The sequence below is a fragment of the Camarhynchus parvulus genome, chromosome 8 (assembly GCF_901933205.1).
Source record: "Camarhynchus parvulus chromosome 8, STF_HiC, whole genome shotgun sequence".
Lineage (NCBI taxonomy): Eukaryota > Metazoa > Chordata > Aves > Passeriformes > Thraupidae > Camarhynchus > Camarhynchus parvulus.
The window spans coordinates 2504299-2520902 of NC_044578.1; the positions used below are offsets into that span (position 1 = coordinate 2504299).

The 16604-nt window shown below is 42.0% G+C and overlaps 1 protein-coding gene across 1 annotated transcript in view; it reads right to left on the minus strand.

The window, feature by feature from the left end:
- The window catches only part of PATJ (PATJ crumbs cell polarity complex component), a 136906-nt gene that overhangs the window by 69289 nt on the left and 51013 nt on the right, over window positions 1-16604 (minus strand). The window contains exons 20-27 of the mRNA XM_030953798.1: window positions 15207-15581; window positions 13933-14053; window positions 13185-13341; window positions 12122-12193; window positions 11094-11271; window positions 10141-10251; window positions 9333-9410; window positions 6167-6284 (exon numbers count right to left, since the gene is read on the minus strand). Of these exons, the coding sequence (XP_030809658.1) occupies window positions 6167-6284; window positions 9333-9410; window positions 10141-10251; window positions 11094-11271; window positions 12122-12193; window positions 13185-13341; window positions 13933-14053; window positions 15207-15581 (1210 nt within the window). The remainder of the gene's footprint in view (window positions 1-6166; window positions 6285-9332; window positions 9411-10140; window positions 10252-11093; window positions 11272-12121; window positions 12194-13184; window positions 13342-13932; window positions 14054-15206; window positions 15582-16604) is intronic.

Genomic DNA, 16604 nt, shown 5'->3' on the forward strand with positions numbered 1-16604 from the left:
AGTTCTAAATTATCACGAAAAATGCTCAAAAAATGACTTGCTGGAAACAAACACGACACAGAGATAGATGTGAATCCTTACCTGGGAAACCCCCTTGTACCATTGCTGTACCAGCATGTACTCAGGAAATCTGCATTCCTGACAAACATTCAGGGCTGTAAGCAGCTCAAATCCTCATCACACACAGGCTCAGGGCTTGTCTTTCTTCTGACGACCTTGGGCCTATTTTGCTGAGATTTTTCCCTCCTTAAGGGCAAACCGTCTGTCTGTTCCTATTACGAGATGCCATCAATTCTATTAATTTCGGGCTGCCCACGAGCTCCCAGTCACATCTGCCAGCAGAGGAGAGCTGCCTGTGGAAGCACACAGGGAGCAGCAGATCCCTGGATTCCCACATCTGACCCACGGATGCTCCCAGCTGCTGTTTGTGCTCTGCCAGCATCCGAATGACATCTCCATCCCCAAACACGAGTCACCCCCAGCGTGCCTGCGTGCCTGGCAGCTGCAGGTGCCTTCCTGCTTAATGACCCACTGCATGGCAAAGGAGCAGTTAATAATCTTATTTATCTGAGCATCCTTCTTCCTGCGAGCTACAGGGGTTAAAAATTAATTTCTCTCCCACAAACGGCTTCATTAAATCCCTTCTTCCCCGACGCTGCAGTTTCCCAACACTGATCTGTGCTCGTGGCACAGGGTTTGCTTGTTTCGTTTTGGGTTTTTTTTAATGTCAGAAAACAAAACCAATCTGTCATTATAAGCATAAAAAGGCTCAAACTTCATCATAACTTGTGTTTTGTTGAAACCCCAAACAAGCAATATTAGTTTCGCTGCAATGAATGCTGAACTGAAAACACTGAAAAGACTCAAAATCCTTCATTTAGTAATTAAAAAAAAAAGCAAAGATAAAATCTCTCTCTGCATTTATAAACATACTTAGTTATTTTGGGAAGTCCTACTAATTCTCTCTTCCAAAAGCTACATTTAAAACAACTCAAAATACTCAGTTATTTTGTTAATATCATTAATTTGTTCATTTTTAAAGTTCATTGTCCTTCCTTTAGAATATGTCTCACAGCACACACACAGCCATCTGTTCAGTGCATTATGTCAAGCACACAGTAAAAAACCACAAGAAGTCCCAGCTGCAATTTTACTATTACTTCATCAAAAATGTAATTTCCTCTCGCAATACTTCATCAGATGATAACTGTGCGTGTGACTCACAAAGAGAGCGAAGAAACCAGCCCAACAACAAACGAACCCACAGGCTCAAAGTGCAGGGACAGCAGCTCCCTCACCCATCCCAGTGTGCCAGGGCAGCTCTGTGGCTCGTTCTGGATCTGATCTCAGGGCTGGTTATAAACTCCATGTATTTGAGCTAATTATGGGTCAGAACAAGAATGGGAAAAGAAGATTAGCAGCACAGAGTCACATTAAATAGAGATTAACACAGAGCTGAAAAATGAAAGTCTCCGCTCTATTTGTCTAATCCTGGCTCTTGCCTGATCTAAGAAAATCCACTGTATTAAACACACTTGGTGCTATATTTAAGAACATTAAATGGTGCAATTACTACTTCTGCAATGTTTTATTTTCATAAAGCTTGAAGCCTTTTTCCCAGCTACATCTTCCCCTCTGAGCATCATCTGTGTTTGCTGTTGATTGCAGTGACATCTATTGGAGAGGCAGTGCTTGGCTGCATGAGCTGCCTCCACTGGAGAGCCACACTTTCAGCTGATCCCCCCCAAAATGAAAAGCAGAAGTTAGGGTTGCTTTTCCTTTGTTTCAGCACAACTTTGCATACACCAGACTCCAAACAGTGAGATGCCCAGGAATTATGAGTGGGTTGGCTTTTATTTAGTCATTTGTTAATAATCCTGGCATTTTCCCAAAATGCTGATCCTCACGTTGCCATCCTCACCCACAGCAGTGCACAGACACTTCCAGAGATCCTGCTCCTGCCCACCCCACCAACCTGACCATACCCTCCTCAAACTCTCAACTGACCTGGATTCCTTTTTTCCCATCTTTTATTTTTCTGCTCTCACTGATCACAGGCATCACTGGCACCTGGATGCTGCCGAAATCCTCAGGTGTGTTAAGAGCTGCCCAATCCCAACCCAACCCTCCTGCACCCACAGATTTATCACAACCATGGGGGGATCACAGAACCGTGGAAAGATTTGGGTTGGAAGGAGCCTTAAAGCTCATCCAGCCTGGCCTTGGACACTTCCAAAGGGATGGGGAATCCACAATTCCTCCCACCCTCTGAGTAAAGAATGCAAAGTCAAAATACCAGAGAAGTTTTAAAATCTCTTGCTTTAGCAGAGAAACCACTGTTCCTCAAAAAGGCATCTTAGGAAGATAAATCATTATGTTTTCTTAGAGCTTCATTGATTTCTACATTACCTAGAGACAAAATAAGAGGAAGGGGGCATTATTATCCCCTTATTAGATGCAGTTAAATATCCTTGCAGACAGGAAGTCTGAGCACAGCAGTAGCTTAGTCCATTATCCAAGCCACCTTCCACAAATTTTTTATTACCATCTATTTTTATTATTTTGGACTTTTTTGAAACCAACCAGATCGATCCCAGTCAACTAACTGACAAAAGACAGAACAGCAATTGAAATTAAATATTTCAAGTTCTTTCAGTTGTCCTTTCAAGTTTTTTTAGAATGGTTTTTGAGCTCTCTCCTGTCCAATTCATGTTTGCTGCAACTCGGTCATGAAAGTGTGCAGCCAGGAATTCCCCCAGGGAAAACCTCACCAAAAATTCCATTACAAACTGCTCTGCCCATCCATTTCCACTGCTTCTTTTTACTAGCAAGCCCTCATTATGGCAGTAAGCCACCACGGGGTGCACACAGGTCCATTAGTAGGTTCTTGCAGCACACCTCCAGCCATCCCCTCTCCAGGAAAACACACCCGTGCCTACTGATGCCTGCAGCACAGCTGCTCACAGGCACAAACAGCTCCTTTGTGTGCCTTCCCCTCCTTTCACTTGTTTTGATTAAAAAAAAAATTGAAAACGCAAAAAAAATTCCATTCACAACCCAGTGTTTTTCGGATTTGGGAAGTTTAAAAAAAAAAACCTCTTTCTCCAAAAGAGGCTCTGCCATGGGCAAGCATGGGAAGGGAAAACTCCAAAATGCTTCAGGTCTGGAGGATGAAGCATTTTGAAAGCTCCTTTTGCAGCAGGATGGACATGCTGCAAGTTGTGCAAAACTGTTTCCGTGCATTAAAAACAAAAACAAAAAAGAAAGCCTTAAAACAGCAACCTCAAAGCAAAGAGAAAACAAAACCCACACACAGGGTTAGAGCTGAATACAGATAAAGATTTGGCAGTGCCACTAGAAAAAGGAGTAAAACAAGAGGAAATACAGCTTTCAACTTGCCTTCAAAGTCAAGGAAAAGCCATCTAAGAACTTGGGAAATGATGTTGGAAACACTGGAGGCATGAAGCAAAGGAGAAGCAGATCTGAAACTGAAGGGTCTTGGGTGCAAGAGTCACATTTGAAAAAAAAAAAATCAACCAAACAACAAAACCCCTGGAACTTTAAACTTCTTAAACCACAGAAACATGGAGGACATGACTGGAGTTTCTCTAAACCAAAAACTACCTCACAGTTCTATTCCCAACAAGGATTTGCCCTCATTGGATCAAAACCAACTCCAGGAAAAAAAAGGGAGAACATGTACAAGAAATGACTGTTTGTTCCAAACAGGAATTCAGGCTCCAGGTCAGCAATGAGAGCTACAGTTTCAGCAGTGGGAAAGCAGAAATAAAAGGGAGCATTGCCAAAAGGCAAGTGGGTTTAGACTTCAGGGGAAATTAAATCAACGCCAAAAGGTTATTCAGCCACTTTAAGGGGAAAACAGACAAAACATGGAGACTCTGAGGCCATGTGGATGGGACAGAAAGGAAAGAAAACTTCTCAAATATGGCAGGAAGACTAACAATGCTCTGCTTTTTCAGTCTGGGGAATGATGGAGGATGTGGAGACAAAAGATGAGAGGGAGGGTTGAAAGAATTGATAAGCAAGGACAAAAAATGTCAAGCAGAGCAAATAAAGTAATTCTGGAGTTTGAAAGAAATTGATGAGTAGGTTCCTGACACTGCAGCTGTGTTAATAAGAATGCTAAAAAATAAAGTAAAACCCATCAGGAGCAAAACAAGAGGACAGGTTTAACAGCTGTCCCACCTCAAAATGCCCTCCAAAGCTTTCCATGCTGTGACAGAGATTGAGAACTCCAGGAAGCAAATAAAGGAGAGGTTATGATGTGAATTTACCACATCTTCCTTTTGGAAGGAACCTTACCTTCTAAATAAGGAAGACAATAAATACAGCTCACCTGTTGATGTATTTTTTAAGTTCCAAAGCCAGCAGAATGAGTTGGATAAGTGGGTAAGGGACAGAGCAACATGAACACACAAATGGGCAGTTCAGAAAGACAAGTTTTGTCTGGGTTGGGATTTCTGGGAAAGGTGCTCAAGAACCAGGACAGAAGTTATGAGCATCAAGCAATTCACAGAAACATCCCTGTACTGGAATTTGGAGAGAAAACTTTGTTTTTCAAGTCATCACAGAACAGGGACTCTGTAAAAGGCCATCCCACAGCTGCCAAGATGCTTAATGCCATTAAGTACACTTGGATCATTTCTAACATGCTTTTTACTGCAAGGGCTGAGGCACAAACTTAGTTTAGGCTTCCTTGGCCTGTTCTTAATTTTTAAAGGAACAGAATGAGGTGAGGACGAATATATCTCTGTTTCCCAAGATTCATGGAAAAGATGGCTACAGCAAAACATTCAACTTCAGTCAGTAGAAAGGAAAGAGAGGAGATTCCCCTGAACAGATCTGTGTGCTGCTGCCAAGTCTGGGAGGATTGATGAATTTAATATCAGCAGCAGCTTTACCTTTTCAGCTTCCAGCCTCAGCCAGCAATATCATTAGGGATGGCAGGAGAGCTAAAAAATGACCAAGCCCATGAATAAGGAATTACTTCTGTGCAAAGTATTAACTCGGGCCCAGCAAGCACTTGGATTGAGGCATATCCTAATTAGATAACTCAGGTGTCAGCCTACTTATCACCCCTACCCTTTAACTGGGAATTAGAACTTCAGTAACGAGCTGGAATGGGTTTGTTACAATTGGAGCTTTACCCAGTCTGTTTGAGAGCTCAAGATGATGAGAAAATCACTGTAGCAAAAAAAAAAAAAAAAAAAAAAAACCAAACTATACCCCAACAAAAGCCCACACAGAGTCACAGAATGTTACAGGGATGGTTGGGACATTAAAGATCATCTCATTCCACCTCCTGCCACGGGCAGGGGCACCTTCCACTAGACCAGCTGGGTCAAGGCCTCATCTCACCTTATGCTGATTTGGTACAAAGGAGCATATAAGATAAAAAAAAAATAGAAGGTAACTGATTTTAGAAAGTAATTTAGGACTCCTAATTGCAAGTTCAGTATTCCTAAATATTTTACTGCAAGATAAGCTATGGATAATAATATTCCATTTAACCAAAGTTGTGATTCCAAAGCAGCTGGAATGTAAATCATGCTGCCAGGAGCTCTCCACTTGCACTGCCTCCTGCTCCTCAGGTCCCTGCTCCTCCACAGAGTGAGCACCACCACAAACCACTGCCAAACCCAAAATGGGACAACTGCAGAACCTTTCCCATGCATGGTGCTCTACAAAACCAGGGGATCCTTTCTTCAGCAGAGCACCAAAACAACAAATCAGCAGATTTTTCTTTTTAAAGGAGCCCATCTTGCTTGAACAGCATTGCCTGGGATCAGCTCCAGGATTTCTGGTTTTTTGCACCAGTGGTCCTCAAGCTACAAGTGCTTCACTGAAATCAGAGCAGTAAAACAGAACATCCCCAGTCACTGCTGACATCTCTGCCCCAGGAACTCCTCCAGACACAGCCTGGATGTTCTGGGGCTGAAAATAAACTCAGCCCTTCCTGTATCTCCTCATAAGAGCTGAGCTCTGTGACCCGGCTGGGGAGAAGAACCACCTAAGTTACAAACCAGGCTGAGGAGTGATGCTGTGGCCACACTGAGCACCACTTCCCACAGGCAATAAAAGGTTTATCAGCAGCTGATTGTGCCCCACAAATGTGATCTGATGCAGTGATTGGAGCACTACTCACCCTCTGCACAAGCATCCTCATCCTCCTCTTCACCCAGAGCAGCCTCCCCTGCGTGATGCCTTTCGAGGGCTCTGTAAGGAGGTGGCAGCTTCATGGGAGGTGGAGCCCCATATTTCCTCTGGTGGATTCAAAGACAATGAGTTACACGTTTTGTCACCTCTGAGAACGTAAAAAAATCCCATTGTCTGTTGCACTGCATATGCACAGACACAGCACTTAATTACAATGCTAAATTCTGCAGCAAAGGCTTTTTGTGCAAGAAAGCAGAGCAAGAAGTGACACTGAACATCAAGAAAAACAAAATTGAAACACAATTGTGCATGCACATTTACTTGTTGATAAAATACTTGTGTATTGCCATAAGCATCAAAGTGTGAACACTAATCAAGGGTTAAAAACAAACATTGAGTTATACCCTGTTTCTTATAAGCCTCCATAACAAAACTGTCTGGCGCTGATAAACATCAATTTTTAAAAAATACATAAAATAAGAACTCAATCCTCTTAGTCCACACATGAATATTTAAACATCCCAGTCCATCCGTGTTTTGGCGTAAATTTAATAAAGGTTTTGAATTATATCTCCCAATAAAATTCTATTACCTCACATAAATACAGGCAGCTCCTATAATGATGCATATAGCGGCGCATGGCAGGAATACAGAGCAGGCTCTGAGGCTGGAGAGGCTCTGGCTCAGCTCAGCAATTGTTTCACAGCTCCAAGGAACCGAGTCCTGCCTTGGTGTGCACCAGGACTCCACTGAAGGATGCTCAGCTGCATCCCCTGCAAGCCCACTGCTAATAGCAGGATGCACTTTAGAGAGGGAACACCAGGGAGCAGATGCCATTAGAGCACCCAGAATTCCTGTAATTAATTCCTTTTGTGGCTGGGAAATATGACACAACACCCAAACACATCAAGCCCAGGGTAATATTTCATTTTTTCAGCAATGAAAGCTGAACCTGTGTATTGATTTTTAAATTCTTCAAGCTGAATTTGTATAGAACGGTGCAAGTAGTGAACTGCAATATGTGGAAAATTTGGAGAGGTAAAAATATCTGTCATCTCATCCATTTAAAAAATTAACAGGAAAGCACTGCACTGAACACAGAACACAATAATAAATGGAATTAATTCAATCCACCAGTAGCAAAAGTGTGTAGTGAGAGCACCTGGAAGCACAACAGCTGTTTTCCAAAAGGATGTAACACACTTAATGGTGCCTCCTACTTTTTTCTTGAAGCCAGCACAGACAGAACTGTGCAAAATCCAGATGATCCAGGAAGTAAGGGAGGATTTGGGTTCTACTTTCCTGAGCAGGTAAAGATGGAAAATCTGCAGCCTTGCTCTCAGCTGCCCATGACAAATGAGTCACTTTATAATCGCTGTAATTTAGTAATAACTTACAGTCTAAATGTTGACCCTTTGGCTTTTTAAGACCTTAAACGTTTGTTAGAAAGTCTGTGTGAAATTACACGAGGCACCCAGGCTTATCCAGCAGTTTTCTAGGGCTCACAGGGACAAATATCTCTTATCCCTCCTGTCCCACTGAAAATCCAGATGAGAAAATTGTGCCTGGCTCCTCCACTGCACCACGTTTTTGTACCAACACAGGGGCAAAAGCAGAGCTCACACAACCAACCAGCAAAATAATGTCAACATCTGGCTCATCCACTATTGTTTTAAGTGGTTTGATACAAATTAAAGTGCTCATTTTGAAACAAACAGATCAATAGAGGAGGATAAACGCCAACAAAGCAGAGAAAAACCTCCAGCATTTGAAAAGATACAGGAAAAGGCAGGTTTTCCAGCTGGATGTGGCTGCTTTCAAGCCAAACTCTTTTGTGACTGTCTGAAGACTGGACTAGAAATATCAGTGATTCCCCATAGGGATGTGGACTAATAATCCACTAATAGCAACTCTTTCCAACTCCGAGACGGCCCCACAGAAGTGCACTGCCACTGCTTTGTGAGCCCATGTTCAAAGCCCAAAAGGAGCTACATATTCATGCACTGGAGCTCTTCTATATTCCACCCACCAGTTTATAGCAGCAATAGATGAAAAAGGGCTGAAAAAGATGAGGCTCCCTCTTTAACCTCGGAACGCCGCAGAACGCGGCGCACCGGAGTGCTGCAGATTAAAGGCAGCACGTTGCCAAAGGATGAGAGCTTTTGAGATTAGAAATACAGATAAAAAAAACACAAGAAAAGGGGATTGTAAGTGCTTCATTGGAAGTATTATCCTCTGGCATGAAAGCATGTCTTCCAACACCTTTTCTGATAAGTGAGCCTCGCCGCTCCTGTCCCTGACAGGATCTGAAAGGAGCCTTTACAAAAACTTTTGGAAGTAAAAGGGTCCTCTCAAGTACCCAACAAACACCAGAGTGCTGAGTAGGATCAAATGGAAACTTCATCCTATTTGTAGCTAAACCGCACCAGGCAAAACTTATTGTCTGCATTAATTCTGTCTCTGCTCCTGCTGCTCTCACACCCTCAAAGTACCCGAACTACACTCCTCAGTCAGGACAAATCCCCCAGGAAAACACCAAGGCCATGAGAGTCATACAGCTGAAAATGAAAAATTAAAATTTTCCCTTATTCCCTTATTAACACAAACTGCCTGTTTTCCACCAAACAGAGTTTTTTTTCCCTTTTAAAGCTGCTGTGAAGTAGTTTGGAAGTCACTGTGCAGTAACTGCCTCACAATTATCTGAGCAGCCACAGACCCCTCAGTCATTTCCTCATTTTACACAGCTGGGAAATGCAGGAGACTCTGTGGATGTCATCATCCCATAAGGTGATTTCACTGGATTGCAGGCAGCCTCTCACTGAGGATATTATTTGTGTACATGTTGCCATTGCTCTGTTTCTGCTGAACAAAGGGAATCAATTTGCCTCCACACGGAGCAAACCAGGTACTTCAGAGAGCTGACAGTGAGGAGCTGTGCTAAGTACAGGGTTTCAGCACCCAGCAGACACCCACAGAATAAATGTCAGAATATTTGGCAGGAATTTGGCAAAAAGTCACAGAATCAAAGATATTTCAACAAAACACTTCAAATTTAATTTCAGACTTGGGAGGAAGCTTATCACAGAGTTAGAATACATGCTATTATACCATCTGATTTAGTAAAACCTGGGTACAGCACTGAATGCAATAAATACCTTATCACTCTTATTTTCTTTGTCTGCATCCTGATCTTTGCTGACTTTGATTCCCTTAGGCTGGGCAGGAGAAACCACCTGAAAACCAATGTACATTACCCACATTAGAGAGAGAATCATATCTGCAAAACAAACATCCAAAATCAGCTGCTGACAACAACAAAGTGCCCCAGAGCACTCTGCCCTTTGCCCAGTGTAAAAGGGCACTGCAGTGCAGTCTATAAATCACATTCTTTCACTGGATTTACTGAATTACATTCTTACATCAAAAGTCTGGAGTTTCTGTGTGGACTTCAGGCAGGTAAACCTGTATGCCTGCTCTTACTAAGGCGTTGAAAAGTTTCTTGCCTTGGCCTCAAAGATGAGGAGATGCCTCAAATCTCTTGGAAATTAACTTGCTCCTGGGTGACTGTTTCAGGTCCCTCTGGTGACACATTTCACAAGGAGCTGCTGACGTGAATCTGACTAATTTTAATTCCAGCTTTGCTCCTCTGGATAACAAAGTTTATTTCTAGATTATAAAATACGGGCAAATTAAAATGCACAGGGCCAGACTCTTACTACACAGGTATGAGAGTTGAATTAACACCTAGTCAACAGATTTGCATCTACTCCATGTAAATTAGACAAATGAAGATTTCAATTAGGCCAGAGAAGTAATCAATCAATCAATCGGTCTGTAACTGCAAGGATCCATCCTTGGACACAAAAATGGATAGAACTGGCTGAAAGGAGCTTAGCCAAGTTCAAAATAAGATGCATGCTATGCATTTACTAAGTTTTGGAATAAAAATTGAAATAAACTTACTTTTGGTACATTAGCCAAGCTCTGGACTACAAACACCACAGGATTTCCTGCATTCTTGATGGCATCTACTGCTTCCTTGTGGGTGGCATTTTGTAGGTCTACCCCAGAAACCTGACAAACAGTGTTTATTTTTATTAGGTACAGAGTCATTACAAGGCATCACACACACTTGCAGGAGATTAGTGTATCTGAGGAAGGCATCAGAAACAGTCAAGAGTAATTATTTGTAAAGTATGATTTGATGATGGTTTAAAGAGAAGTGTATTACTTGGTATTCATCATTAAAAGATGGCCATATGTTGCCCAAGCCAATTCTTCTAGATAAAAAAATAAGGAATGAGATTGTCAGAGTGTTACATAACATTAGATCTAACTCTTTCAGGCTGTTTGTAAACTTTAGTTTGTAAACTAAACCTGAACAGCACAATCAGCTTGGCACCCCAGATTCTGATGTATTAATTTGGAGAAAAATTAGTAAAAAAAATTAACCAGAAGTGAGAGGCAGGAATGACATTTTCCCCCACAGCACCTGCCAGAACCAGGGATTTATCCCAAACAGTGGTTATCAGTTAACCACTCTAAATCCACACACACAAAATAACAGCCCATAATTCAGTATGAACACTCTGTGTCCTTGTATATATTAAATTTATGCTCACAGATATGCTGTAACTTATTCCCCATTTGTACAGGAGGAGGACACTCCCTTTTTTTCACTTCCCCCTCAGACACCAGGACACATCTTTTCTTAAATACAGAGGAGAAAGTTAAAAGAGCTCCATAGTCAGACCTTAAAAAAAAGAAATGCCACCAGAGCTTTCCTTTGGTTTTCAAAACAAAGTGTTGCCAATACCTCATGAAGTGGTGGCAGTATTTTGTTCCTCTCTCCACCCAAAGCCGTTCGAGACAATTTTTATTTTTCAGACTAAAAAGGAAGGTTTATCTCCATTTACCTCAAGTATTTTATCTCCAGTTTTTAAAGCCCTTGTTCTTCCTGCTGGGCTGTCTTCCAGAACTTGTTTGATAAAGATCCCTTTAAGTTCTTCTCCATTCTTCAGGCGCTTTATGACAGTTTGTCCACCAACAATGCTGATTCCAAGAGACACCTCAGGGTCTCTGAAGATCTCAACACTGAAAAAAAATATGTGGTAGTTTCAAGAGCTTCAAACAGTTTTGGTTTTTTTTAACTACAAATGCAAAGCCTTAAATAAATGTAAGCTCCTGGTCTTTCAAGAAGATTTAACAGAGTAAAGGGATAAAGTCAGAAGCCTGAGAATGCTCTCAGCAGAGTTGAGTTTTCACCCTGAGCAGATCTCACCCCACAAAAAGAGCAAAATTCTGCTGCCAATCCCTGCCCACTGGGCAGAGGCTTTTATTCAGAGAAAGTCAGATCTTCAAGTAAATACTCATCCCCTTTCAGCTTGAGCAAAGTGTCTGGGAATGGGAAGCCCTGCAAGTGGCACGTTGGACAAATAATGAAGCATTTCACACCACTTTCTGAACACTGACTTCAGTGCATATTCATCAGCCCAAGCAGGAACTTTCTGATCATATTTGACCTGGGACCATAAAAACAATTCACCTAAAAATGTTAACAATACAACAAGGATGTGGCTAAAAAGGGTTGGCTTGGCAATTTGGAATCCTGCCATGGGGGTTTAGCAGGGAACCCCTGGAAAGGGGGGCAGTCCAGCACTGTGTGCATTGTTCACACCTAATAGTTATTAAACGAGCAAGAACTTGCAGGTCATCCACAAGCTAAACCAGCCAAGCTCTCCCAAGTCAGCTGTATAAATAGAAGGCAGAATTCTGCTGAACATCTGTTAAAAATTCCCTGTCTTCAGGAAAGCCCAAGGTACACAGGTACCCTAAAGTTATTGGCAGAGAAGGAGAGGAGAAAAAAAAAACACCCAAGAAGAACCAATGTGGCTCAGAGAAAAAAAAGCTATGAGGTAAATGGGAAGGAAAAATATGAACATACATCCGTGGAGGTCCCCAGTGGCTGAAGTTTGGAGTTTCTTCTCCTTCTCCTTCTTCTCTCTCGGGTAATTCACTAATTTGGGGCAGAGGGGAGGAGAGGAATAAAAAATAAAAGAGGCATCACCCATGCCAGGTCACAATTCCTCACATATTTTGCATCTGGCAGAGAGACAGCAACACCTTCTCACACTGCCCAGTTTAAAGCAAATGTACAGAGTCAACAGACCAGACAGGAATTTTTGTATTTAGGTTTAAATGTACTTAAGGAATGCTCCAGAAATAAACATGATGGGCAGACCAAATTTATAAGCTGCTCTGTGATACACAAATCTGCACTGCATTTACTCACTGGAAATGACTATTTAAGCAATTAACATTTACTTTCTGATAAATATGCTGTGATGCTTGGAGAGGGATATAAACATGCCAAAAGCAGTGAGCAGATCATGATCCAAGTGGGAGAACGGATCCTGTGTGTGTTCCATTAAACCCTACAGAATAATCCCCTCACCTTATTGTGGAGCTGCTTGCCCTCTGAGAGAGGATTTCTGATTAAATTAGGGGAGTACTGAGGATTGGAATCAAAGGCCCCAAAAGCTCGATCACCCACTGACCCCAAACTGGTGGGGGAAGACTGGGCCAGATAAAGCAAAAATCCACAGCAATGCCAGCTCAAGGTTCCTCAGCACCACTGAAGTTTCCTGCAGAGGCCTGAGAGCCCTGGCTGAATTCTGCTCCCCCCAAAAGGAAGAACAAAGGGAAGGGAAAACCAGGAGGAGAGCTCCTTAAGGAGCCATGAGTAAAGGCTCCTCCAGGTCCCCTCCACGCTGCCCTCACTGCAGTGCTGGCAGAGCCACTTGCACATTTCTGTCCCAATACTCAAGGGAGGAAACATGGGAAGTTTTCAGGTTTTAAACCAAACTCCAACTCCTGTGAAAGCTACAGAGCTCTATGTCTGTCTGAGCATTCCACACAGCCTTTAATCATGATTCAGCTGAGTAAAGCAAGAGGACAGTTAAGATTATTAAAAGAACCCTTTCAAAACCTGAAATCTTCCTCCATACCTGCCTGATGCTGCTCTAGGCTGAGCTAAGGTGGTTACTCTCCCAGATTCCTGGCTCTTGGGAAGAACATAATTCTCCTCTTTCAGGGCTTCCTTTCCAACTGCTTCTGAATCAGCAGCAAGCTCAGGTCCTTTGGAGTCACTCTGAAGCTTTGTCCCTGAAGAAAAAAAGGGGGAAGATGTGAAAAAAGGGTGAAGATGTGAAAAAAGGGTGAAGATGTAAACTTTTGCTTCCTCTGTCCAAGCACCCACCGATTATTTCACCCTTGGAATTAAACCCTGTATCCCACCAAGTTCCAAATGTGTTCAAGGCCAGGCTGGACAGGGTTTGGAGCTCCTTCCTCCCAAGCAGGGATGCCACTCCAGGCAGGTTGATAAATTTATTTCTCTGATAAATCCACCAAGTCCTAACCATCCATCTGTGGCCATCTGACAAGGAGAAATCTGAGCACAGATCCAAAACCCAGGATTTGGGGCAATTTTCTACCACACAGATCATTTGCAAATTTCTGGTTGGGCTAAAGTCAGCTCCAGAGCCTGTCACTTTATTTCTGTATTTATTTACCACTGGTCAGAATTGGAGGAGGAAGCAAGATTATAAAGCTGAAACCCATTTCATGCCAGACTGTCTTGAGCCTGTAGAACTCTTGATTTGAATATCTTCTCATTTGAAAGTATTTTTGTTTTGGTTAAAAAATTGAAATTTGTAAATACGAAATTACGAGATAAAGAGGAACCTTCTTACAAACCTAAATTCATCTCAGTTTTCACTTCTGCCTGGGTAGTTTCAGCATCAAATATGTCTTTTTGGTAGCTGCTGGGAGCTGTGGTTCCAGAAATGTGTGACCTTAAAGCAGCATTCTCTTCACACTTCACAGAGGAGAAAAGAAGTAATTAACGTTAGAAAGCAGTGGTATTAACTTACACAGGGGTATTTGACAGGAACATTAATTTTTACAGCAAACATACACATTTCCTCAGCTACATTCATATTTATTCAGGTAACTATGAAATACTAACTGCTTATTTAAATACTAACTGCTCATTTATGCGCTGCATTAAGAAGAGGCATGAGAAATGTTATACGCAATTGAAATATAAAGCAACTGTATCTTTCTCCTCACCTGTAATTCAGACAAAAATTTCTTTACTCTTGCTCATTTGTTTTTTTTATAAGTAACAAACAAATAAATTTAATATTGTGCACTCTGGTATAAAACTGTCAGTAGAAACTTTTTATCTGTTTATACACATACTGCTTAAGGGGACAAACCAAACAAAACTTGAAATTCTCTGTGGCTGCGATGTCAAATCCTTTTCCCCTCCATTTTTTTTCATGTAAAAGCACACACACCTAAGAAGCTGGTGCATGGGAGACTGATAACATCAGCTTTTTGTTTGGTGAGGGGATGAACAAAGAATCAGAAGGAAAAAATAATTCTCAGTACTTGAGAAAGATGTATAAATAAGAGTTTTGCAGTTTACCTGAACCTGTCTCCTCCTACTCCTTAATCCACCACTATCCTTGCCACAATTCCTTCCACCATATAATTTTTTACTCAAATACACAATCTGGCTGAGAGAACTGATTTGGGTTTAAAAAACTAAGGAAAAGAGGGAGTTCCTTTCACTGAAGCCTCTGGACTCTCAAACCCATGATGTGACATTCTGCTGTCATTGACATGCCCCATATCGAAAAAAAACCCCAAACCCACAAGTTTTTGGGTAAAAAGACAAATTCAGGATGTCTGTAGACACACCAATCACATATTTCACTCCAGCAGGTAAATATACAGACAATAAGTTACCTAAAAAAATCTCCAAAATGTACAGAAGGATAGACTGGTGTCTGCTAGCAGTACACAAGTCAAAAATCAAATTTATAAGTTTAATACATGAAATTCTAGTAATTAAGCTAAATTTAATAAATTAAATTCTAGTAACTAAAACCCTAGAGAGAGTCCTGAGGGTTCAGTTTTGGAGTCTGCCCTGAGGGATCTGTGCTCAGCACAGCATTCCTTACCATTTGATCTTTCCTGAATGGATATTCCAGGGACTCTTTGGCACTTAGGCTAACACTGGATCTTAAATCTTGTGTTTCACCAGTCTCCAGTTGCTCTGCCCATCGTTCTGTGTCCAGATTCCTGTCTGAAGCTGCCTCCTCTCCACCTGATGCATCATCCCCCTTCAGGAAGTCTGAATCCTCCTCGTACTCCTCATCCACCAACATCTCCCGTTCCTCCTCCACGTCCTCTGCTCTGACTTTCAGAAACTCACGCATCTCCCAGGACTCCTTGCCATACTCCTCATCCTTCTGAGAAAGCTGAAATGACCTTCCCAAGTCCACATGGGGCTCATCAACGAGTTCTTCTTTGAAAGGCACCTCGTCTCTGAAACCCTGCAAAGATCATTAAAGGAATACAGCTTTTACACCATGTTTCCACCCCACTATTTTAAAGCTATGCTTTATTTTCTGCCCATGTTAAAACTATATCCTGATTTTTAAAATCCTCTACCTTTTGCATTTTCTAAAAGAAAACAGACTCTCTGACTTATGATTTTAACACCAAAAGTAGACAGTGCAATTATTTTTTCCAAGATAAAGAAATTTAAGTTGCACAGCTTAGATGCTGCTGCAGCCATTTGGAAAAACCAATCTGGCCTGAAGTTAGGGAATGAAATTATTAATTAACACTGAAACAGTCATAGGAAAGAGTACATATAAATCTAGTTAAAGTATCTCTGTGCTTCAGACATATCTGCTGTTGCTTTATGAATCCATGAACGTTTCTTGAAATGCTATCAGCTAAATAAACAGCCCAAGAGTTTGCTTATGCAACAGTGTCAGCAACTTAAAATCCCCCCCAAAAACCCCAAATAAAAGCCATACTTGCTTGCCCCTACCTTGGATATCCCATCCAACTTTTAACCTGGGGCAGAGGGGAAATGGAAGACCCACACACCCAAAAAAAAAAAAAAGGACATGAACGACTGTTCATTACCTTCCAGTGCTCAAACCACAGAGCAACCAACCAAAAACAACAACAAAACCGAGGGAAAAGGTATAAAAACCCACTCTGAAAGATCTCACTCAGCAGTTCTTTCTCTGGGATTTATCACGTGCCCCCCTCCAATTCCAACAACTCCTGTTTCTCCCAGATGGAATTGGGGTGCTGTTCATTGGCTCTCAGCGAGGCTGCACAGACAGCTGGGATTTCATGCCCTGCACTTATCCCAGAATTTTGCCACACACTGAGAGTTCTCCTCTCTTTTCCTTCAGGCCACCAAATCCCTGTGGCCCAAAGAACTCCCAAACCCAACTTCAACACCCCGAGCCCCCAGACTCCAAAACCAATGGACAGATTCAGGGCTCCTTCCTCAAAATGTTTTTGTTTCTGCTTCCTGCCCCTTCCCAGGCTCC